The 26,597-nt window shown below is 40.2% G+C and overlaps 1 protein-coding gene across 1 annotated transcript in view; it reads right to left on the minus strand.

Moving 5' to 3' along the window:
• Window positions 1-891: 891 nt before the first annotated feature.
• LOC117222361 (lachesin) overlaps window positions 892-26,597 on the minus strand; it is a 492,917-nt gene continuing 467,211 nt past the window's right edge. Inside the window, exons 10-11 of the mRNA XM_076523268.1 lie at window positions 19,767-19,865; window positions 892-12,632 (exon numbers count right to left, since the gene is read on the minus strand). Of these exons, the coding sequence (XP_076379383.1) occupies window positions 12,559-12,632; window positions 19,767-19,865 (173 nt within the window). The 3' untranslated portion in view covers window positions 892-12,558. The remainder of the gene's footprint in view (window positions 12,633-19,766; window positions 19,866-26,597) is intronic.

Genomic DNA, 26,597 nt, shown 5'->3' on the forward strand with positions numbered 1-26,597 from the left:
GACAAAAATTTGTTTTATCATTAGTCATAAATCCTATATCTCCTACTATTACATCCTGTGATGTTGAAAGAACATTTTCGGCCTATAAATTAATTGTGTCTGATGAAAGGCACCAATTGACAGATCGGGATATAGACAAAATGATCGTAACATATTGTAATGCTAATTATGGTAAACAGCAGCAAGTACAGTAATAGCAGTAACAGTAGTAAGCAATAGTAAATAGTGCTGATCATAGAACGATTTGCACATAGTTTTCATATTTTTTGCATATAGTTTTCATGCATTTCTGCATACATACTTCATATTTCTCGATATATTCTGCATTAATTTGGCATATATTTGGCATATTTCGAAATATAACATTTTCATAAACCTCCGCAGTTTACTTATTAGTTAATTTGTCGTACTTGTTAATTATGATTAGACTGTGGATTTTATGCATTTATAACAAAATCAAGCACAGGCGATTTAAAATGGTAAGAAGGCTTAAGACAAAATTTAGAACGCCAAGATATTATTTTCAATCAATTAAGATGATCGAAGAGGGGAATAACTTTCTATTTGGTTTCTACAGCCTCTTACTGGTGTAAACAATTTTTATTTTACATGAAGGCCCGTGGTCTAGTTATGATAAACAGACAATTTTCCTCGAGTCACATTTTTTGCGATAGTCACGCGAAGGTCACGGTATCATAACTGATTGTAGCTCATTGGATAGATCTCGACTCCAGCTATTACGTCATAACGATAAAAATAGATGGCGCCATTTACAAAAAAAACCGTCGATAAAAGTATAAAAGCACGTACCTGGTGATGATTGCTGCGGCTAGGTATCCAGGGATGGAGATTAAATGACGAAGAGAAGACGAAACGACACACAGAAGGGAATAGATTTTCAGGGGCACTTACTTCGCCCGCATTTTATTACATATGTCGAGTGTATCCATAAGAATTCCTCTTATTTCTCCTCCTCATGTAAATAACAACATTCAACTCAACGGCGCAAAGCATAATAGTGTTTATAATAATATATCATGTAACATACAATATATATATTTATATATTTATGATATATCATTACTCAATAGTCCCCTCTTAATTCGTATATTTGTATTTATATATTTATATATTTATACTCTGTTGTTTATGTATACATATATATACCTTCGCGTTTAATTCGTTTTATCCGCAAGTCTCGGCGGCATCGTTTTCCTTTGAAACTCGACGTTTGGCTACGCCCGAAGCATTTCAGCTGCGGAATATATAGAAAGGGAGGAACGAACGGGGGCTTTGCCTGCTGGGATAACATTTAAACTCCGAGTCCTGTCGCACGCGGGGGGATTCATTTTGAGCAGCTGTTTACATACAGTCGACGTCCTAAATATCTCCTAAAATAATTCACGCTCTCTAACATTGTCTCTCCCCTACCAAACGGAAATAATACAATATCAAAATTTATCTCTCACTTTGTATACAGCCTTCTAGTGACATGGATGATTACTTTCGTTTTCGGAGATTTGGAGGGAGGTGAAACGCGAAACCCGTCGAGAGCAGGGGGGCACTTTCGAGTTCTATTTCTACTTCTGCTTCTGTACAGGGTGTACCAAAAATTTGGATGCAACGGCAGATGATCCGTCGTGCGAAAACAAGTTGAAAATCTACGGTGACAACTTTTCATATAAGGCTCCGCTCTCGAAAAAACTGACTTTAGAATTCCGTCGAGTATACACAAATACAATTATTGGTACTTTCGTAGTATTAATATTATTAATATTACGTTCTTATTTGTAAACAAATAGTGTAGTTCAGCTTTTGTCACTTCACGTTATTAGTATACAATTTTCCGCATCAATTGCAAGGTACTGGGACCGAACAAATATTTGTTTCTCCCTCCAATGATTTTAAAATTTTCTTCTACGCAAGAAAATGAAAGACGATTTTTTAATGTTTGAGATAAACAGAAAACTTTTTGATATTTCTCTGGTAGCTTCGAAATCATATACTCGTAAGAGTCCTGTTTTCTATTGGCAAAATACTGAACCAAGTGCTTTATCAACACCCTTACAAGACGAAATTTTTGTTTAAAACTCAATATTTTGAATTTCATCTGCTGTGCGATATGCCTTGTATACAAATTCTCGTTGTACATTATCGATTTATTTTTGCATTGAATATCATCTCTCCTGTACCCCAATTTCAAATACACCCTATACACATTCTCTCTCTCTCTCTCTCGCTCTCTCTCTCTTTTCATTTGCTGTATAACGTTTTGGCAACGCGCAACGGTATAGAGTGTTCGTCGACGACAGTATTAAATATCGATACACGCTTTAATCAGCGCCACACTTTGCGTACGTCCATACGGGAGAACTAGATCCAATCTACCGAAGTGCCGTCCTCGGTGTCGCCTAAGGAAAACACGGGGGGATCGGTTTCCGTTTGACTTCAATTTAACTTCGGTTCGAAGCTGCCACCACCCCTGCTTCGAGCGGAAACGATGCGGCCGACCACTTAAAACCACTTAACCGCTAAGACGACCGTTCGCTCACGTCGAATTAGTTACACGTTACGCTAAGGTCAAAATATCCTCCCTATCGGTATTTATTTACTTATCCGCCGTCGCTCTCCTCCCCTCCCCCCGGTCGCTTCTTTACAATGTGGCCATAGAAAATACGAAAAATCAACGAAACGAGACTGCCTAATTTCGAACCCCGCTTTGGATCTGAATCGATTCGCTTTACCCTCGTCCGTTAGCTAGATCATTCATTTTTAACAAAATGATTTCACGTTTACCGAATTCATTTTTATTGGGAAAACAAACGTACGAATTATGAAAAACTCTTCACCGATAGCTGAGTATAGATTCTCGTCGATTTTTTGAAACATAATTTGCAGTTCCGGACGTCTTCGGAGGATCCACGTCTTTGTTCGTTAAGAAATATATTTACGAAATTTACCTGTGACTACGTTATTGTTAGACTGCGGATCTTTCTGCAAAATAAAAATGTTGTGCATTGATTGGAGGAAACAGGAAATGCATGGTTACTTATTTCTGTTTTAAGTAATTTGAATGAATTATAGTGTCACTCTTTTGTGTTCCGCCGAGTTCTTTTGTCATAAATTCATAATATCCACAGTTTAGTTGTGTTATATCAGTTTTAATATATATTGTCAAAAGTTTATAGCTGAGGCAGAACAACAGATCTGTTCGAACAATTTCTTTAACAAGAAGAATTATTCTAACAAATTTGTAAGAATATTTTTCTAAAAATCAGATAATTTCAACAGCCTGTACAATAAGTACCGTAAAGTCAAATCAGAAGGCAATAAGTTTGTGAAAGAGAGAGAGAGAGAGAGAGAGAAATAATAAATGATAACATAATGTTACATCGAAACTGGCGGAACAATAATTTTCTGAATGTTTGAGCTAATTGTTAAATATCCCTGATGAATTGAAAGCGAAAATTGAACAAACATAAATGACTCATTAGATTCTTTAGTCGCAATAATAATGCGATATTCCTTTCACCTACGACAAATTATAAATCGGAGGACAGACTTATTGGTGCAGAATCGATTCTTTTTGCCAGAGAGGGTTCGATCGCTCGAGCAATCGACGGCCATGACATGATACCTAACCGGACGCTTCGGTGAACTTACTCTAAGTCAATGCGAAGCAGGACACAGTGTTTCCGCGACGGAAGCTTCTTGAAAGGGATCTTTCTTCATCCCGGATCGTTTCCGAACGGAAACGATCCGCCTCGACGACACGATGAACGTCGCGGGAACACCTTGCCTAAGTCTTCTATATTTACTTATTTAGCCTATTTACTCGTATTTACAGGATCCGCCAGCTGACTCGTCGAACGTTATCATATTCAGGCCGATATTCGTATAATGTTAGGTGCGGCGCCATCGTTCTCTGTCCCCGATAATTAGCTCGATAATCGAACCAGCACGCCTCTTCTGTCTTGCCGTCCGAGCGCCGAAACTGCCTTAATCCATTGCCTTATTGTTTAATGGAATCTGGGATAAGCTGACACATTTAAATGTATAAAAGCATTTCCACGAGAACAATTCAAATACAATACAATTGAATTACAATGTAATTGAATTGCAATGCAATTGAAGTACAATGTAATTGAATTGCAATGCAATTGAAGTCAAACGTAATTGGATTGTAATGCAATTAAAGTCAAACGTAATTGAAATACAGTTTTTCAAATCACAGCCCAAAATGTTGAAGAAATGAGACAAATTGTTATTGTTTTCTTTCGTATACTCATACGTTGTCTATTCTGCGTATTTTCGTCTGTATTCGTAGTTTCAATTCAATTACTTCGTAATTCGTAATTAACGTAATTTAATTACTTTGTACTTGTAATTGTATTCCAATTACAATTACTTAGTATTTTGTAATTGTACTTCAATTACAATTACTTAGCATTTTGTAATTGTACTCCAATTGCAATTGCGAATTACGTTGTAATATCATTGAATGGAGATCTGAATTACGAATTACAGTATGATTGAATTACAATGTAATTGAATTATTTTGTAGTTATAATTTCTTGAATAATTCTATCGTAAATCTGTAAAAGTCTGCCATCAACCCTGTCTCATGTATCAACTTACCCCAGTCGTCCTTACAATATATCCACAGCGATTTGAGGTTTTCGATGAATTTCCTATAAGAGAAAGAAAACGTATATTTCTTGTGCATCTGTGTCTTTTCTAATGTCTAAACATCTGTCACAAAAGAATACAATTTTATTGCAAGGCATGCGGTCAATCGTCGAAGTTTCTCTTTGCGAAAAGTTTGACCGAAACGTGCAGTCGTTGGTTCACGTGACAGCGAACGCGTTAATCGCGGAGGCGGTCACTGCAGCTGTCCGGTCCCGGTGAAAATCGGGTGTAACTTTTGCCTTGCCTGATCGGTTCACGTCAACAGTATTCGGGAATTTTTGATGTTTAAAAACATTTCTAAGCGATTATCCAGGGAACTTCAGTCGGAATAATTCTGAGTGTTTCGGTGGCTTTAATCCTCCAGAGTTCGTAATTAACTTGTCCAGTCATAGCTGAATCGTATGCACAGGATATGTTTGCTGCAGGATATGTTTGGGTGTAGATGCAACTTGGAAACAGCCAATTTATTTTCAAACACCGTCTACTAACAGTTTCTCAACTCATAATTTATGTAACGGAATTCTATCAATCTCAATTTCAACGCAGTAATTAAGAAGATTTTTAAATTAAGAAGATAATGTTGAAGCCATACTGTTCAGTACAGATAATTTAATGTAAAAACTATTTTATATATTACATTGACGTATAACCCTGCAATTGTAATCCCACAACTGGTCGTTAATTTCTATTCAGCACAGATCCATCATGAATAAATCTTAAATCGACCGCTAATTTTGATTAACATTACAATTCGAAGTTAAATTGCAAAGAATAAAGTGAACTAGTCGATGGAAAAAATTGAATGTAACTTCGACAAAATTTAGTATATTCGAATTAAAAAGAAAGAAAAAAAATCATATGATTCTCTTGATAAATTAAAGCACAAGATTTTTGTAGAAGACAATGTTATAGAAGATCCAATGCAATGGTCTAAGTATTTGTCCTCTCGAACGTTTGTAATGATAAATGCATGAACAATTTCACGTAACAAACGTGCTTGTTTCTTAATGGTTGGAACTTCGATGAATAAACATAATAGCTGGGGACACAGGTTGCTCGGGTTCATGAATTCGAAGGTCCGAATTGTTCGACGAACTCGGATCATTCTCAGCAGGAAATGAGACGTCCGTGGCGAAACGTCGAAGCCTTCCGGATCCGAAGTCCGGTTGTCTTCTAACCGATGACAAAATTAAAGATCCCCGTTGACTAAGTCCGCGTAATCCTCGAGGCACCCTTCTTTAATCCATCATGCTCGTTAACCCATTCGCGGCGAGTGCCGGGACTCCCGAACCTGTTGCTTTAAACAAGATGTACGCTGAATAATGGATATTCCTAAGTAGTTCGAAGCCCGCTTAAACCGGCATTCCCCAGCTGTGTTTGTGCATTCACGGATAAACACGGAACCAGGTTAACTAACACTCCGATAAATTAATCGCGTAACGCAAGCTTCGCTCTTTGCGTCGATATTTTCAAAAACCCTTCCGGCAGGACCAAACTAATTAAGTACTAATTAATACGCTGTAACCGATCGATACATATTATTGATTATTATTAGACTGTGGATTTTTATGCGAATTAAAAATTGTGTAATTTAATTGTAAGGTACGTAAGCGATATGAAAGTATTCTGAAATTCGTCTCATGCTTCTAGAATTTTGTTTCTGGTGAGGTACTTTGGTCGAAAATGTATAAAATCCACAGTCTAGTTATTAAGTTCCGAGTACATTCTATCGTAAACTTAAAAATCGTTTTACTAAAAGCTGGTAAAAGTTTTTCCAATTTTGTGCAAAATTTTTCACATTTTCCTCGGTTTGTTGAGCAACTTTTTCTGTCTATATATATATAAAAATATGCGGCGTATAATCTTTATTTTTATTTGAACAACAATATCGAAACCACTTAAGTAAAAGATAATTTTGTCAGTTTCTAGAGACTTCTTTCTATCGCTGCTCTAATTCAATACTGAGATATGTCTAAATAACGAAGTTTAAAGAAAAAGGCATTTAAAGTTTTATTTTCCCGATAATAATTTTGTTTTTGAAAATAATTAAATATTATTTCCACTAAATATTGTACTAATATATATTGAGAAAAATAAAATAAAATAAAATAAAATAAAATAAAATAAATATAATGAAAGAAAAGTATATAAATATAGATATTTTAATATCTCAATATTTTTTCAGACACACACAAAGAATGTAGAAATGGAACCGGTGAGATATGGGTGATTAATGCTTTTGCCTTATACATTTATAGATATGTCAGCATTGCATTATCCAGATAATACCATTTTTGCTATGAAATAGTAGAATATCTCCAAATCACGTTTTTCATCAAATCTCTCAGTATTGAATTCGAACAACGAATTGTGTGATTTAGTGTTAATATGCATTCGACAATTTGAAAGTTCGTCGTTATCGTAAAAATATAGACAAAACTATAGATAAAATAAGCAACAAAATTCGAAAGCACTGCGTCCTTTTCAAACGATTGACCTGATTGATTATAGTCCATCGGGTTCGGATCCGATTAACTTACGAAATTGCGAACAACTTGTTCGTCCAGCAAATTGACGAATTTCAGTGCACCATACGCAAGTGGCACGTACGTGCTCGCGATTAATGCACCGTGTTATGAATTTTTCGAACACAACCCGCCCCGGACGCAGAAGGAAACAGCCTCGAAAAAACCGTAGACCCGACGTCGAGATTGACGTTCGTGATTACAAGTAATAGTCGAAGTTGGCGGGGCCGAAAAATGCTGAGTGGTATTTCGCGTCGTCGATAAACTTGCAAAATTATACGTGAAAGGATTTCGGTGTTTTTAGGACACGATAAAAACGTTTGATTCGCTCGCGGCCGGGAAACTAATGAAACCCGGACGAATACGATCGACGGGGCCGCTTTGTTCCTGAAGTTTGTTCGCGGCTCAGCGATGTTTAGAAATATTTCTGCGCTGCGTGCGAAAGATTCGTCTCAATCAGAGAAAATGGAAGTCGATCGTTTTCGGCAGAGAATTTTCAGCAAAACTGCTGGTCGGTTGATCGCGGCCGCGGAACGACTGATACAGCGAGAAAGAAGCGGCCCGTTTGTCCGTTTAATTACTCGACCCCGTTGTCCGAGCTGCGAGTGCGACTTTAATTACGGGCAAAATGAGGAGACGGCCGCGTTATATCAAAATTAATCTTTATAGAATGCCTCGAGGTTCCCCCTCCTCCCTCGTGTGGTAGCGACATGGCAGGGGAAAGGGGCGGATGAGCAATGCGATAAAGAGCGCAACAAAAGTGCGTGCAACACCGGAGAAAAGAGAAAAGAGAGCCGTATGTAGCGCCGGTCGAGCTTGATTTTACACGAATATCCACCGAGGACACTCTCGAGGCGAGACAAAAGGGGAAAAAGTCGTGTGCTTTTCCGCCTGTAATTGGCACTCTCGCGAAAGGTACATCTACCGTTTTCACAGGTGTCACGCGTGATGCCAAGAGACTTTGTTCTCAAACAGCAACCCAGCTTTTTTCCGTACCACCGACAAAGACTGGTCTGCATGCATCGAACTATCTTATCAGGTGAAAAGACTACCGAGTCTTTGAATGAATCTCATTGCTGGTTTATTCGGAAACGAATGAATGACCTATAATCCAAGCGGCGCAAGTACCATTTTCGTAAAGTTTGACTTGTGTCATAAAATGTAATCTATACGTGAAAGGATGTTAATACTTAGCAAACCGAATAGGAAGATCGCCCCGTTCTAAATAAAGTCGCTTGATAACCGAATGGGGAAGTCTCCCACTTTTACCTTATCAACGCGTGACCCTCGTTCTGCTTATTTTTCTCTTATCGATCAGTCTTGACCTGGAGTTTTTCGCAATTCATTGAATATTTTTTTATTGCAAATTTTTTTTAGTGACGCAGTTTTAATTAAACTCTGTTAACACTTTGACTGCCGCGTCAGTTACATATGAGTGACAGAATTGTTTAAAATTAAATTTCTAAAAATTCATTTTTCCGCTACTCGACATTATAATCTCGAAGAAGTAATTGATGCAATTTATTCAGTAAAATATTTTAATTCCATGAAATTGATGAGGTTTTTAGCGCGTGAAAATGTTAAAAAGACAAGCGAAATAAATGATAAAGTTACTTTGAATTAACTGAATTATCAGAACGATAAATTTAGTCTGTAAACAATACGCATGCCAGTAAACAATAATATTTCGTCGTGCCGAAACGAGGAACTATTTTAGAATCGTCGTCTGTCTAATTGAATTCATAGTACTTTTTCCCGAAATACCGCATTTGATTTTCAATTTTGAGAATATTTGACGTGAAGGATGATGATCTTTCTTGTAGATGCTGCTTCACGATTTTAAGTTCGACGCATCCTCGCCACTGTAACACTTATCGCGAGGCCATATTTATCATATTGTAAATTGCCATGTTTGTCATATGGAAAATTGCCAACTTTGACGAACTGCACGGACGAAATTCAACGGATTGAAGATCGATTCTTCCCAGCACTTTAAAGTAACCCACCGCGAGGAGGTTGCCGGTTTGTTTTTGCACATCGCGTGTGTTTGCCATAAATTGAATATCGAGAAATATTCTCCGAAACTAAAGGATCTGAGCTTCAATTTAAAAAAAAAGAATCATCATCCTACGATAATTTTTCACGGTATTATCGTCAGTCAAAGTTGGCCAATTCTTGTCGAAAATCGTTCGATGCTATAATTTTCTTTGGACAGTGTAAAATTGATTTACGGTTGGAAATGTGAGGTTCGACGATCTCGATGCTGAAGGGAATAGAAAAGTGAACGGACGCCGACAATTATTCAATTCGTCAGACAATGTGTCGAGTTAGAAGGGAATGCCGATTAAGACAAAAAGAGGATGTCTTCGACGAGTTGGTAACGAGAAAACTCTGTTCGATGTCTGCTGCCGTGGCGGCGGAGGAGAAGAAAGGAGGAGCGCAGGGCGTGGGAGTAGAGAGGAGGTGCAGGAGGAAGAGGAGGAGAAGGAGGGTTCCTCGAGGACATTTGCAAATAATAATGTACCGCTCTTTAATATTCGTCGATCCTCGGCGTCCTCGCACTTTCAACCTCAAGCCCCTGTTCCCCTTCATCTTTTCGTGGATTTCTTCATGCAAGAGCATCTTCTGTGCCGATTCTGACGCTTTAATCTCAAGTATCCAGATGGGATCCACGATTTCGTATATAAGAAAAAGAACGAGCTAGGAGAAGAGAGAAAGAGGGAGAGAGAGAGAGGGGGGGGAGAATGAGAGAGGGTGAACAGAAAGGACACTTTGCAGACAGAATAAAAAGGAGAATATCGGGGGTGGGGAGTCGTCTGATGGGGTTGGGGAATCGGAGGAACGGCGAAATCGATGGTGGAGACAATTTGTGCTCGCATCACTGTTTTTTGTTCGTCCCATGGCCGTCCATGGGAAAAGGTTAACTTTATAACTTCGTGGAGCAGTCTGCTGCGAAGACGAATTACGCGCGAGTTGATTCGATCGCGCTGAGGAAAAACTTACGGCTGACTCGTGCGCGCTGCTTGCTCCTCCGTTATTAATCCTAAAATCACCGGATAAAACAACTACAATTTACGCTCTGCGATACGACATGCTAAATCGATAATTACTTACCAGCCAGCAGTAAAGGTACGCACAAAAGAACATAATTGATAAACGATCTTTCATAACATAAACGATACTTTCATAAACGATGGAACCACGGTCTAACAATGAAGGTTGAGACCGAACTCAGTAACTGTGTTACTGACGTCAAAGAGATGAACAATATTTATACAAATCCTGTGTCCGAAAATGCTTTATTGCAAATATATAAGTAGACTATGGATTTTATGCGTATTTTTATAGTATAAGCGTGGCCGCAACCTTTCCGGACACACTGTATACAGTAGCTGCCGAAAAAAAACAAAATTTTCTCAAAAAGACAAACTGCCATGTTTTTAGTTCTCTCGTTGTTAAGACAAGCGGATTTTTTTCTGTACCTCCCAGTAGACTGCAACAGAATACGTATTTTAGTCTTTACCCCTTGTTGGCGGTTCATTTTTACAACTGTAGTATTGACGATGTTTATAAGAATTCCAAGCCTTGTTCATTAATTTTTCAGAACATATTTGTGAAGATATTTCTTGCAGTCTTATTAGCCTTTCCACTGTCTCAGACGTAAGAGCAATTTATTTGATTTAATTGCCGGAAATTGAGTAATTAACCCGTTGCCGTACTTTGACGAGTCTGACACGAGTCTGATGGTAATTTCTAGTAATTATCTGATTGGTATGAATGCCACTGTGTTCTTTTAACTCGAAATAAAATTCTGTTCCCTTGTCGTCGATATAGTAAATTGTAGGCGCACAATAAATATACAGTTCCGTTTTCTTCTAAGAGATTCTCACGATCGAAAGAGTTCTAATCACATTGCAACTGTAACGACAACGGTACGGCAAAGGGTTAAGCGAACGATTTGAACACACCAGGTCAATATTGACCCAGCCACCGCCTGCGAGCGGTGACACCGTATCTACTATTAATAAAATTGTTTCCACTCGAGAATTATGATTTTAAAAATAAATTGGTCCCATATTCGGCAGCTTTACCCTATTGGAACCAGAGATTGTTAATTTCGAGAAGAGGTCGGCAGTTTGCAAAACGAAGATTCCTTCGACGAATTCTGTGGCGCAGTTTCGATGAAATTTTGCCGGACAACGCGAGGACTGTACTCGCGGCTGAAGTTCAGAGGAGGTGTTCGCGTGCTCGAATCTAGTGTAAATGACTGATCATCCATTGCTCGCGGGAGAAGCGCAAAAGGCGTGAAGCAATCGGCGGCGGTCGGTCGCGTGCGCGCGCGCGCGCGGGCGCGCTCGATTTGCGGGCAGAAGTGGAGATCGTTGGCGCGGTCTCTGTGGCGACATTACGTGGCGTTATACAATATGTTACACTGAAAGCGATAGTCGTTGCACTTTGTGATTTGACCCTTTCCCACACATCCTCTCCACGTCTCGTGCATGCTCGTTGCTCCGTAGAAATTCTCGTTTTCGTTCGGCTTGCTCGCGTTTCGCTCCGTTTGCTATTTTCTGTAGATCTCTATCGCGCGATATCGCGCAGCTCGTTTTTTCCCCCTCCGTCTTCTTTGGACACTTTTGCGCTACACTGACTTGGCACGCGTAAATTATTATTTCTTATTATTTAGTTATTTATCTCTGCCTCTCCTTATTCCGTTCATAATACGGCACTACCTAAATACTCAGTCGGTTTCCGTCCGTTGCTTCGCTTTGTTTCGTGTGTGCCTCTATGTATGCGCGTATGTGTGTGTGCGCGCGTGTGTGTATGTGTGCGTGTGTGTGTGTATGTCGGTATGTACAGTCGTCACAAATGCCCGCCGTTGCCAAATTTTAAATGTCCCAGAGCAACGGCTTTGCTCGCTGAATATTAATTTATTTAACCTTCGGGATTAAATTGGACTCCGAAAAGACGAATTAACGTGGATGAAATCGGATAGCAGAGTAATAAATCGTATCGTGTAAATAATCGCCGAGAGAGGCTTCGATTTACTTTAATGTATCGATGGTAATGCTTCGTTTCGAAAAATCTTTAATTTCAAACGGGAACGAATGAATTTCCGTGAAACGATCGAAATGCCAGCTTTTCCTGTGAGACACCTAAAATTCGGCACACGCGCGTACACCTTTCCGACTGACTGCACGTGTGAGTGTACGCGTGTACCTTGCCATGTATACAGCGTGCGTACGTGCTACGCATCGTTTTTAACTTCATTCATTCAGTTTGTTCTGTCCGCTTTCAACCGAGTCTGTAATTACAGTTGCGCGAAGGCATTCATTTCGTGTCCTGTTTATCGTATGATCGACACCGTGATTAGGACGACCATTAGCAGCAAGCTTGTCGCTGCGATCGCTGCGCTCGAGTCTGAAACAAAATAGACGAAAAATTAGATGCTGCAGACTATGAATAACATGGTCACGGTAAGAATTTATAGGAATTTCTACGGAATTATCCTTACAGTCTTGTATCGCATAAGAAATGCGCAAATTTTAATAGATTATTTAATATCTTTAGTTTCGATGTTTAACTTGCAATAGGGCAACAAAGTGATACAAGAATGATTACAATAGAAAAATAGTAAAATACACATTTTTCACTGTTCGTGGCCACTTTTACACCAGTTCTAGCCACATTTAATACCATTTCTGGTTACTTCAAAAATTTCATATTACACGTATAATAAATTTGTAACGAGGACGGATATCGGCGAATAAAATGCAGCATAATTTTTGAATGAATTTTTGTTTTTTTATATTTTACTTTGGGATATTAGAAAATCTTGGTGTTGCAATATGTAATGATATATGTATAATTATAATGTAAAAATCGTTTTATTTTCTTTATTTCAAAAATTTTTCTTTCCTCTATGTTTTCGTGGTTTCTTTCATTCTTCGTACTTTTCTTTTTTTCAAATTTCCTTCTTCTTGCTTCTAATCTGCTTCTGTTACAATTTATATATTTATTATTATTTATTATAAGAAAAACATGCAATTCCACAAGTTCGTTATTAAAAACAGTTTATGGTGTAGGAAAAATGATTTCAGCATTAATTGCACGTATCCACTAGAGACAATATGTTTACTATTGGTTTGAGGTACCTCCGGTCGATAGAAACTGTAGCCAACTGCGAAGAAGATACGAATAATAATAATGCAGATGACTAGAAACGGTGCACTAGCCACAACCGGTACATCATATCCTAATTCATTTGCCACGTGTCAAGATGCGGAAGTGAGTTTTAATTACAAGTGATTCCAAAAATTCGGAGCACGTCGCCGGTATGAAATAATTTCTGGAAACGTCGTCCCCCGTGGACGGTACTTGAAGCACTTCGGATTTTCGAGCGGAATGTTCAAACAATTTGGTTTAAAGTACAAACGGTTTTGTTCAGGAGTTTCGTCGACGCGTTCTGGCCCGAGTGTGTTAAGGGAGAGTCCGCAGCGCGAAAGTTCGTTCGGCTCGAAGTCTGTAAGTACAATTAATTCGGATGGTTCTAACAAGGAACAACACCGGCGTGTACGTCGCCGATTTTGACGGTGCTTTGCTTGGCCGTTGCTTAATCAAATTGCCGAGCAAGCGGTTTTTTCAAATACGAAACCATTCTATAATATTGTCTCTGTTAGGATGGTTATGTATCTAAATAACACAATGCTTACATAACAGAGCCAGAATATAGCACAAAATAAATGTTCGGATAAGGGGGTCTCTACAGTATATTCGTTACTTTGAAACATCAAGCCTTGTCCAGCTTTTCAGCGTTCCAGGTCGCTGTGCGACGTTCGTTTCACCGTCGCGCGGCCACAATGGGAGGAAGGTATAGGGAATTGTTAGCTTAGCCTCGTAACTTAACGTACGTGCTCCACATATTTAGTTTGTTGGGATTGTTGTACAACCCAGGCGCAGTGGTTCGGAAAAGGGTGTCTGTTTTCCCTAATGAAAGACCTCTCGTACTTACGCATGGCTCTCGGAAAGGTTACATCCGACAAAAGTAGTGCGTTGATAAAAAAAAAGAGAGAGAGAGAGAGAAGGTTGCAATGATTTGCTGTCTTTAAGTTACGTTACGTTAGTCTTTGAATTTCCCGGACTTCAGGACGTTCCGCATAGAATCGATTATGTGAACTGTTATCGATTTCTCCCTGCCTGAGTGACGATGATCGCGTGCACAGCTGAGTGCGATGATCACGTGTTACCAGGAAATTGATGGTGCGTGACTTCCTTTCATTGCTCCTCAGACGTCGATCTCTTCCCACCGCAATCCACAAGTTCATTTTCCTCCACTCCTACCGCAGAGGATGCACAGTGGCCAAAAGCTGACCTACGCATCGTCACGTGACGATCTAGTGCTGCTTCTTCAGTTTACTGGCGATTGTGGGGCACGGTGCAAACAGATTCCTCTCGCGCCATCAATTCCCCGGCAACACTGTATGTATGTGAACGAGAAAAATGTATGAAGTGTAAGAGAGGATTAGACAATTATTTTGTTTCTTTTTGCCAGTGCATCAACGAAGGCTTTTGAGCTTTTTTTAAATAACCCTGTTTTGTATTTTTTGTTTTGTTTGAAATGTTGAGATACATATTTGTTCTATTCCTAAACGCATGCGTCATTTCACATAACCATACATAGCGTTTCTGCGTAATCGTGACCTGAGGTCTCTCCCCGTCTGCCGTCTCCTGTCCCCGGTTGCACTAAAACGGAGGGAAGGCTCTGGAGCAAAATTACGACGGCAGCGGTCTGCGATCGGCCGCCGTAAAAATCGCGTCAGTAGATCCGAAAGGCTGAGTGCAGCTATCCCGTAGTCGCGGAACCAGGAACTTCTCACAGAAAGTCTGGCTGTTGTTCCGGTAGGGCGCAGAGCGCAGGGTGTAGGATGCACGGTCGGCGGGGAGACAGGTTGCGCGGAGGATCCTTCCGGCTAGACGAGAAGGGAGAAGCCTGCGGAAGGATAAGCACGGGGCAAAGACTTTGCCGAGGAAGGAAGGAACGAGCAAAGAACGGGCCAGAGAGGGAGTCGGCAAGAGAATGGGAAGTCAGTTATTCTTCCGGCTGGCCTGCCCTATACTTTCAGCTATTACTCGCTCCGAAAGAGATGTATTCCGCCGGCTCCTCCTGGCCCCACTCATCTCTAATTACAAATCAGAAACAATCCGGGTGGGCCTTCGCCCCAATCATCCCCCGCCCTCATTTACCGTTCGCTCGTTCCCCGGCCACGACTGCCTTTTCCGGTCTTCGCGGCACCAGACTCCTCTCTCCCCCTCTCTCTTCTCTCTCTCTCGACATCCGTCGACTTTTCACCTCCCACTGCGCTCCCGGGAGAGAGGACGCGCCCTTTCTCTCTTTCTCTTCCTCTCCCTCTTTCTGTCTCTTCGTTCCCGCCGGTTTTGCGCCGCGTTTCTATCGCAGCGAGCTGTTTTTAGTCGGCGCTGGTGGTCTTTTTTCCAGGCGGTTTTGCGGCGAGCGAACCGCTCGCCTTTTTTCACCGCCAATCGCACGATGCGGCGCGTCGCGCGTCGCGACGCCCTACATTTTTTGGGGTAATTTGCGAGGGATCGTCGCGCCTATCGAAACGCTGCCGGCGAATTTTTCACCTGGGTTGCGTGGCGAGTGCGTGCAAGACGAATCTCCTGCTTGACATTAGATTTACCGAGTATTAAAAGCGGCTGTTTTTATATTAATTTATAAAAGTAACGATAAAACATTTATTCTGATTTTGAATGGGTGTTACCGTAATATTTGCCGTGAGTAATACATACATTGAACAAATCACTCATAAATGTATCTTCACAATCCGAATAATCGTAAATGAAAAAATTAGTGACCCGTCATTTTGACGGATTACGTAAACCTAGTATTAACGGCGGGGTTCTCAATTTTTTGTGTGCTTTTGTGAAAGTTCGTGGGGTGAAAGTGAACGGGTGGGTCCTGCTGGATACGGTTTCGGTACATTTTGCTCTTCTGATGCGACATATTGGAATAGAGGCAGTTGATGTTAAATGAATAAAACGAAACTCTAAAATTCATTATAATTACGTCTTTGCGTCATCATTTAGTATCATTTAGAACATGATAGTTCCAGTGTTAATAATTCGCAACTTGATTAGCAACGCGAAATGAGCAAAGAAAAGAGCAACCGAGGAAAACTAGAATATATTTTTTCTGTGGACAGTGTGCCGGAGGAGAGGAGCAGCGGATGGTGAAGAATTCGCAGGCAATGGCAGCAGGAATCCGTCGCCGGACGATTCCGACTCCGGCTCACAGAGAGTTCAGTGTAGGTCCGGGGGATCAGGAATATACATATATCGGGGGCTCGAGAGAGGGAGAGCTGGTCGCAGTTCGAAAACGAATTTACCGTTGAACAAGATGGTCCGGGAAACGGTTCGACCTTCGATACCGGAGCCCGGGTCTGGTTCCCGGGGTTCCCGAAGAACTGGAAGAGTACTTATCAAGTTGCGGAGGGCTCGCGCGCGACTTTCTTTTTTGCCCGGTGTGCCCCGAGAGCAAAATTACCTACTTCCACGGGACTATCGGGATCGAGCTCGCGGAGAAAACGGATTTTCACACTTTGCCATTATGCAAATTTCTTTTAAAAAGAAACCATCGCGGGCCGGGCGCTCTCTGTATCGAGAAAAGGGCGGGAGAGGTTGGGACTGTGCGGCTGTGTTCCGTCCGCTCCGAAAGGGAAACGAGCGAGACAGATAGGCGGAGAGAACCTGCTGGAACTGGGAAAAAGCGAGAGAGGAACAAAGACGCGGGGCAGGAAAGAAATATTCCGATAATGCCGGAGGCCTAGAGGAATCCCGTGCCGTGCTAAGCCTGACCCGCGACCGGCGATCGAGCCTCTGTCATTTAGATGGCATCGCACTGCCACGAAATGCCGCATAAAGCTCCAGTTACAATCAGGGACAAATATACGTGAACACCTTTACAAACGGTAAAACTTTTTTCAAACTGGACTAAATGACTTGAATTTTTTTTTTATGACAGCTGTTTTTTAAATTTTGCTATTAGTTGGAATGTCTAGAAAAAATAAAGAAACTCCGGTTTCTGGAACGAAAATTTAACCCTTAGCGACACAGTACTTTTAATTATTGGCTCGAATGCCGCGCTTGTTACGACAAAAGTCATTTCATTATTTTTATCATTGTATATTTATTTCTCAAATAACTATCCTTTCTCTTCTATACTTGACATAAAAACTCTTTAAATGAAAAATAGCTTGGATCTGACGGTATGTAAACTTGAAATACGTTTGGATCGTTAAGGGTTAAAAAATGCATTTCACAGTTGCAATTTCTGTACTTTCTCCGTGCTTCGTTTAGAGAACAACGTCCACGAACCATTTTTCAAACATCAGAAATGATTCATTTTTACCATATTTGTAATATTCACTATTGATGGAAGTTAATTTCGATGTCGATGGAATGAGAAATATAAACTAAATATTAATTATCTCGAGCCGAATTCAAAAACAGTAAAATTAATTACAGTCATAATTAAACTTAGCATATTTCATAATTGAAAATAGCATAATAATTCAATCATTGTTTGCAAACTTGTTTTAATATTCCACAAACAAGCTACGTTACAGTTTAATGAACATTTCCATAATGAAGGTAGGCAGTGAAAAATATGCTGGTAGCGAATGTGTTGATGTAAAGATTAATTTTATGAAACCTAATGGTTGAACAAACTTCGCTTTTGTTCAGTTTCGTCTCATTCATTGCCTGCAGCATTTTAGCTTACTATTCAAAGGAATAATCGAACAAATTTGTCATTGCTTGTCTTTCATTTTTGCTTGCCATGAATACATAGTGTATCTTTAACACTAGAATCACCAAACCAATCAAAATGACTGGTTTCTAATCTTTTCCTCACAATTACTGATATTATGAAAATGGTTCTATGAGAAGCATATATATATATTTTTTTAAGAGAATATATTTCTATCGTACGAAATTTAAATAAATCCATTCTTATCAGTGTTATAAAATAATATACAACAGTCGCGTTTACGATTCGGTATTTCTAATGTTAAATAAGGAACGTATGCATAAATTTTGCATCTGCACAAGTATGCTGTATAAATGTCTGCAGGCTTTCCGTTGCTGTTTCGAAATTCTGATTGTTTCCAAGAAATATCAAGCAAAATTAGGATAAATGCTGTCTTGTTATATTCTAAGGATGTAAAGGCTGGTTATGTCAAGGTTAATCAATGGGTCTATCGTTAACGAGTACTCGTCAGTCAACGTTTCTCACCCGTTCCCGTTGGTTCGGAAAGAAACGTTGTCTTCCGTCGAGCTGCTTCGACAGAAATTTCGTCCGTTGGAACCAGAAAGCCAGTTTCGACGGGTCCGTCTCTGTTCGCTAACAGGAAATTATCGACATATTGCTCGGCTCGTGACAAGCGCATGCGAGAAATGAAGGAACCTCGTTTGTAAATTAAAACTTCAGGACTTACAATTAATAACGTCGATTCGAATAATTTATTGTAGACACAAAATTACTCGTAGAATTTTTTGAAATTATCGAATAGAAATAGTTACCGATCGAGATCTACGAAATTGAATGCTTCGTACCAGGAAAATTCCTGGGGACTCGAACGTACAGGGCGCGGAGAATATTGTGTCCTTATATCTGTACAGTTATTTCAGCTGCTTCGGAAATAAGGACACTGCAACTTAATAATTTCTTTTATTCTCTTCATTTCACATTATTTAAATATCTTGATCACTTACTTTATCTTTCACTATATCTTTTCTTTTATCGTATCATCTCTTTTCTTTTTTCTTGATTTCTTTTTGATATTCCACTTGTGCGACATATTCTCATACTATTGTAACACAGGGACTTTTCCCCGTTGATCGAATAAATATTAATATTATTATTATAATTTAATATTATATATATTTTACCAGTTTAACAACCACATTAATCACAAAACTGAACAATAAAGTTTACATTTTCCTTTACATTTTCCTTTTCCTTTAAATACTCCTTCTGTCTTCAATACATTTGGAAGCTCGAATGCAAGGTGTAAATTCTGAATGAGGTGCACGGATCTCTTGATACATCTGCGTTGCAGAATCCATGGTTGAGAAAACGATAGCACAGCGGATATTCCCATTACGCGGCACCGATGAATATGCAATCAAATTATAATGTTACCGATACAATATTCAAATGTATAAATTATTCGTTAAAATTTCCAGGCGATTATTCAGGAGGAGCCGCGCGAAACGGCGTTATCTACATTCCCGTCACGTGTTCGTATTTAAACAGAAAAAGCAACGCGTCCGCTCTGGCTATCGTTTTATAAATACGAACGCCGACAGTCAAATGACTGACCGGTGACGTCAGGAGTTACTATCGACTCGCCTGTTCGTGGGAACTGGAATAAAATTCTAAAAAAAGGGCGGGACGGGGACGAGAAGACGTTATCCGTGTCTACCAGGCTGTCTCGTTTAAATTAGTCCACAGTTACACACAGCAACAGAGCTTACCGCTGTCTGGGGGCCAATTGTAATTCCTTCCCCTATCTGGCTCGTTCGATTTTTGCTCCGACTTCCCGATTTCGTTGAGGTTCGACTGGAATTTATTACCTGCAAGTAAAACAGACGATGGTCGGAATAAGATCTGACACGCGATCGCAAACGCTGAAATCACAAACCCCCGTCGAGGGCCCATGCAAATCCCAAAGTTCTCCGGGAATCGTTCCATTTTTTATTCGCCGATGTAAAGCAGATCAAAGTTTACGGAAGACTCGAGTTGTTTGTCGAGTTGTTAGAAAATCTTTACGCAGCCCCCCCCCCCTCCCAGTCCCGCAATCGAATATTTTTGCAAACTTTCACAGGCAACGCACAGGCAATCGCGTCGCAAAGTTACGGCAAATTTTTGTCGACGACCAACTGTTTCTATCCAGATGGACGTACGAGGACATTCTTTTAAAGTGTATCAGCTTAGAGATAATTCATATAGTACATTTGAGAGCGGAGTGAGGCAAAACTTTATTCGTATGACGAATAAAATTCGCATTATTCGTATAAAGAATTTTTCGAATTATCCGAATAAAGAATTTTTCGAATTATTCGAGTACAGAATTTTTCGAATTACTAGAATCAAATATTTTTCGAATAAAGAATTATAAATAAATATATACAATAATTTATGATGAATAATAAATTATATTTGAAACAATTGGTATAATGCCCAAGTCTGTTTGAAAGTTGCTACAGTTTCTGATACGTCTGATCAAGAACGACTATTTCTACTTGACTCGGCTTACGAGATCGATGACAGGTTATTTCGAAGGTATGTAATTTTAGAAAAAAACTGGAACAACATGTGTGTAAATTAGTACCACTTGTACAACGTCCGAACAGGAACGGTCATTTTTATTTGCAGTTTCATCGAGATAATGGCCCGGCTTCAAACCACTTTACGACTTAATGTGTTCTTGCCTGTCTCCCACTCAGGAGCTTACATCAATATCATATAATTGCAGCTAATCTAGAACCATCGAGAAATATTAAAATGAACTCTAGTGCAATCATTTATGGCGCTAGCGATAAACGAAAAGTGCGTCAACGTAGGATCAACATGGGATCATAAAGGAAGCTAGTCTAACAATTAATCAAATTCATCACTTCGAGTGCATTGCAGTATAAACAAACGTCGGATTACTTTTGAATGTTATTAAACTCATTCTTATGTAGTTTTATACAGGGTGTCCTGTACCAGCTAGTGCAACCGGACACGCGCTGATTTATTGCATTTACTATTTATTATTTACTATTTACTATTTATTACTTATTATTTACTCCATTCATTTTACGTCAAACAATAAGTTCAAAATATAGAATAAATTTTGTTCATTCGAGTTTCCGTTTCCTTCAAACTCGACGCATCTTCCACCTTTGTTGTCACGGAAACAAAGCCTTAACATTCAACTGGTGGCGTATGTAAGTCTGAGGTCTTATTACTTTGCAAAACAAGCTATAACAAATTTGGTTATCACCAGGAGATTAAATGAAAAAATGTTATTCTTTCTCTTCGACTTATTTTTCGATACGGAATCAGCCACTATCCGGTTGTTGCATGATATCCTATACTTGTCATTTCGGTGCAAAACGCAATCGAAAAATGAGTGTAGTAGAAAAGAACGAAATTTCATTTTAAAAAAAACTGTAACCAAAAATAGGAACAACTGCGGAGAATCATCAAGGTGAAGTCACCGTACGACGTTGCATCGTCATTTTGCACAGCAATCGATTCGTATTCTAATTCGAAACGGAGGCCGACTATGCAGGGTGTCCCATTTGTAGTAACGCAGTCAATTATTTCCTAATCTGTAGCTCGTTTAAAAAAATGTTTCAAATGAACCTTACCCTGTTTCGAGAAGAGCATTCTATAATGGTCCCAAATTTTTACTGGGTGGAAGTGATTCCGAGATTTCAAGGTAACCTTGGTTTTTTTTTAAATGGAACTGTTTATTTTTCTTTATGTAAGCAGATAGTGCATTTCTAGGTCGATTCATTCACCTAAAAATGACCTAAAAAGTACCATCTTCCTTCAGTAATTCGTCGTTTAAACAGCATTAAATTGGCTATGAAACTGGCTCCAGAACTTTCTTTTTCTTTTTCCTAATATTTTCTTTAAAAACGTCATTTAAATTGTTAAAGTTGTGTTTAGTTGCGAAAAGTCCCATAAGCTTCCGACAGAGCGCAGTAATTGGTTCCTCTACCCTAGGATGTCTCCCTCGAAACAAGATAAGAGTTCGTTTGATGTATTTTTTGGAAGCAACTGTAGTTTAGGAGTGCGTTACTTCAAAATGCGGTACTCTGAATATCTTCCAGAGGATGATCCACGATCAAGGGTACCCAATAGCCGTTGAAGATCGCGATGCAGCGGTCGCCGGGCAGAAAAACTCTCTGTGGTCTAGATCCTCGCGACTTCCGAGCACGAATGAATGCGCGATGAATCCAAAGAGGCACAAAGGCCGTCGAAACAATGGGGTCGGACAAGGAGGTGGGGGTGTTTGGGGGATCAGCGGGACGAGAGGGTGGAGAGCGGCGGGAACGGGTTAAGAATGAAAGGAAGTGGCCGGAGGTGGAAAGGAAGCCCGAACAAAGGGGACGTACGACGACGAGTGACCCCTTCACTGAAGATGTTTACGGGCCTGTTACGCGTAAAGTGAGTGGCAAACGCGGCAACTAGCATGCAAACTACGAGTAAACACAATTCTGTTATCCTTGGCGTGTGCGTGCGTGCGTGTAGTTGTGTGTGTGTGTGTGTGGTCGGATACTCGCGCGCGCAAAGTCCGGTTCGCGCCGGATCGAATTGCGAAATGAAGCCGGCCGGGAACCGACTGGATTCAGTATGGAAAGAAGCTTTCCCGTTGGAGCTTAATACTGCGCGCCGCGCGTAACCTCGGCCGACTAGAAATTTTGTAGTTACAAGCCCGGGTCCATTTGCATACATCAACCCGACCGGGGAAACCGAATTTCGCGGCAGGAAGAGTCCCGTTGACGGGGTTAGCGCCGCACCGACGTCAACAGAATCCATTCACGGATCTCTGGTTTTCTCGTTAGCGTCCTCGGCTCCCTGTCCACCACCTGTGGCCAGAAAAATTAGTCGAACCATCGATCAGCTGCCACGCCTGTCTCCGAGGTTATTCGACGTCTCCCGAATTCTCAGCGGGTCGTCCGTGGACCTTTTCGTAGAAATAGAAGACCTTCGACGCGAAATTGACGAGTGTTTGTAGAAAACAGTGTAAGTATCAAAAATGTAATTTTTTTAGGTGGGAGAGAGGGGACTGCTAACACCGCAGTAGCTTGAGAACGTAACAAAGTATTTTATTTCTTACATTAACCCTTTGCATTCGAAGCGATTTTAATTCTAAATCCAAAACAATTTCTTCTTTATATGACTTAACAAGTACTGTGTTTGAATAAAAGTGAGTACGAAATTATACAGATTTGATGGCACAAACGTTTTTAATCTTCGAAGTAACATAATTAGTTATACTCATTTTGTCATGTTCCGTTAGAAGAAATATACGACTGCAAAAGGTTAAGGATTGTAGGTTGTTAGCACAATTTTTATTCAAAGGATGACGACTAGATCGCGGATTTTATGCATTTATGACAAAAATTAGAGACTGGATCAAAAACAAAACTGTAAAGACAATTAGAAGAGTTTAAGAATATCTATATATGATATACAACTTATTGAAATAATTAAGAGATGAAAGACATTTTAATGATTGAACTTGGAGACGTTTAACATTTTGAAAATTCAAAAGCAGAAAATTAATTCTGATCTATGGAAACCTGTGCGATTTTATTTACGAAGTTACAGCAGTCTAAGTATCAATAATTTGTTATTGACGATTCAGTAATCTTTTGCAAGTGCACAGGATTAAAAACAAATTACCACCCGCTTACTCTTATCGATGCTGGAGTAAATAATCTCAGCTTCCATGGCGAATGCCATAGTGAAACCATGTCGCAATAATCGGTTTTGAAAAGTTGCAATTGAACGAGATTAAAGATTTGTTTCGCGTCGATTGCTTTGCATTGGCGCGCCGATAAAGTTCAGTCTTCGCGACTGTAACCGGTGCTACATCGTTGCATTGTTTGCAGAAAGTTAAGTCGGTGCACCGGCGAATAATGTTAATGTTCATGTGTCCAAACTGGGGCATATTGCTGCAGAAGCTACCCGAAATGTACCGGAAGCTTGGAACAACACCTAGCGAACGTACAACACGTCGCCGGTTTGGGAAACTTTAGGCTCTCGTTTAGGCGAACGCGGGCCTCGACGACCAAAGAGATCGAGAGCATATAATCGTCCTTCCGAGATTTTGTTACTCCTGAAGCTCAATATCCTATGCATTCAACATGAAACAATCCTTCTAGGTCATTGACGAAATCGCTTTCATCTAGAAGGGAGATTTCGGGTTAGAAAACAAAGAAATGCGAAGAGGAAGAGACCCCAGATTGTGAAATGAAAGAACAATCTCTGAGAAAATGATAAAATTTCATTGCAAATTTTGTATAATGAACTTTGTTGGTTTCCTTATGGTTCACAATCTCCTTAACCATCAGATATCGAACAATAAAATCAAATAGAATAGAACAAAACAAGAAAATAAAGTGAAATAAAATAGAATGAAATAAATCAATAAAATAAAATAAAATAAAATAAAATAGAATAAAATACAACAAATTAAACTCAAAAGAATAACTTATACAACGAACTTAAAATTATACTATTACAAAACTATTAATACTACTCATAACAAATAAACAAATTCTCTGTACAAGCAAATTTGGTTCTTAAATAAAGTGCAGCAAAAGTAGAGTACACTTTTGATCAAACATAAACCGTTGCGATTTTGTTCCGTGCGATTGACCTGTTCGTAATAAAAGGGTCGTGTAAATTGCAAATATTCGACAAGCATCGAAGAGTATAATTTGATTAAAAAGTGAACTGGTCATGTATTCGTACGTATGAACTGTGTTGCGTCAATTTCAGGACGATCGTGTTATCTAGATTAATGAAGAAAAATATGACCGGGAATTGTTTACGATAACGAATGCCCGAACAGATGAAAAATTATGAAGACACTAATTTGCTTCATCAGTTTGATCAATTTCATTCCGAGTATTCGATATTCTAGAAATCTACGTAGCATGAAATGTTCGCGAATGTCTATAGTGAATGTAATTAGAAAAATGTCGTATTACAAAGTCGAACGGAGAATCTAGGGAAAAGAAAGTTTGCAGGAGTATCTGGTCCCACGCAGGCGATTAACATCGGTGACCAGCCGGTCGGATAATTCCGCTATCAAAAGGAGCGGGTACTCGTCGCGGCGGCCCCGTTAGCCTGAATTCCATAGTAACCGGAAGCGCGGCTCCCGGAAACTCTTCCGGGGAATCGTGCTCGTCGAAACAATATCGATAAACCCTGTCAGCCAGCGGCAGTCGAGGACTTAATTTCCAGCTGGAGCTGGTCGCTGAAGCTGCTCGAGAGCGCGGGCCTTGGCCGCTTTGTCTTGGACACCCTGCTGATTAGATTTTGTAAGTCGCCGGTCTCGAAGGCGGTTGGTCGGCGCGCCGTGGCGCGGCGGAAGAGCAGGAAAGACGGACGCCATGCCACGGCGAGGACGGTGCAGGACGATGGCGCCGCTGGACGACCGGTACCGAGCGACCGGAAACACGGTCTTGGCACAATACCCTATTTCGGCGAGGTAATGGGCGATCATCCCGGTACACACGCCTGCGCCGTCAGTCACTTGTTCGGCCCTTTGTATAATAGCCGCGCCGATAGAGACCGGACGACGGCCTAACCGGTCGTATACACTGTCCATGGACAACAAGGTGAGATGCGCCGGTGTACGGAGCAATGGATAGGCCGAACAGACGTATGCAAATCTCGGCCAAACATTAGCGGTGGCGGTACACTCGCGCTGCATACCGTGGATCTACTCCATCCTCCTCCTCGGGTCTGCTCGACACACTTTCCGCGAGACGTACCATCATTTTCCTGCCAAATGAGTCCTCCAGAAATTACGAATCCCCTAACCGGACTGAAAAACCGCGGCATTCCCACCCGCTCATGCAAATTTCACGCTCGTTGTCGACCGACGGAGGACCGCCAGACAAATCTCTCGTTGCGCCGGTCTTTAATCAAACTGCCACGGAAATATCTAGCCCGAATGTCTCCTCGTTCCTCCTTTACTTTCAAGGATCATTAGTAAGTCTCTTGCAGCATTTTTTATCGATTTTACACGAACCTTCCAAGGCCCGTGGACGCGAGAAAGGCTCGCGACCGATCGGATGATGCATTGCCATACTAATTTGGAACCAATCTTCAGCGATATCGAGCAAAAATATTGGCTGCGAATCTTTCTCGTGGCTAGAACACTTCGCGAAATTTATCTAAAATTTACGGAAGCTGCTCGATGCTGCGAAGCATTTGCTAACGAGCCCTCTAAGCGCGAAGCATTTGGGTTAGAGCATTTATGTGTAGGTGTTGTGTAGGCGAATATGCATTTCTCTCTGCCGTGAATTACCCTTGAAAGCGAACATTGCTTTTTCTAGATAATAAGTGTAGACTGCGATGTGAAGATATTTGTGCGAAGTGAAAATTATCAGCATCGATTAAATAATTTTAACAAGCTGTATAATCAACATTTTTAATTGCTTCTAATTTCTTCGCTATTTCATGCTTCAACATTTATTCTACAGATGCATCAAATCCGTCTAGTTATGAGTGACCATATAAAAGTGAACTAGCCTTAACCTTTACAATAATTTTTTATTTTTTACGTA

Source organism: Megalopta genalis, chromosome 6, assembly GCF_051020955.1.
Source record: "Megalopta genalis isolate 19385.01 chromosome 6, iyMegGena1_principal, whole genome shotgun sequence".
NCBI classification, from domain to species: Eukaryota; Metazoa; Arthropoda; class Insecta; order Hymenoptera; family Halictidae; genus Megalopta; species Megalopta genalis.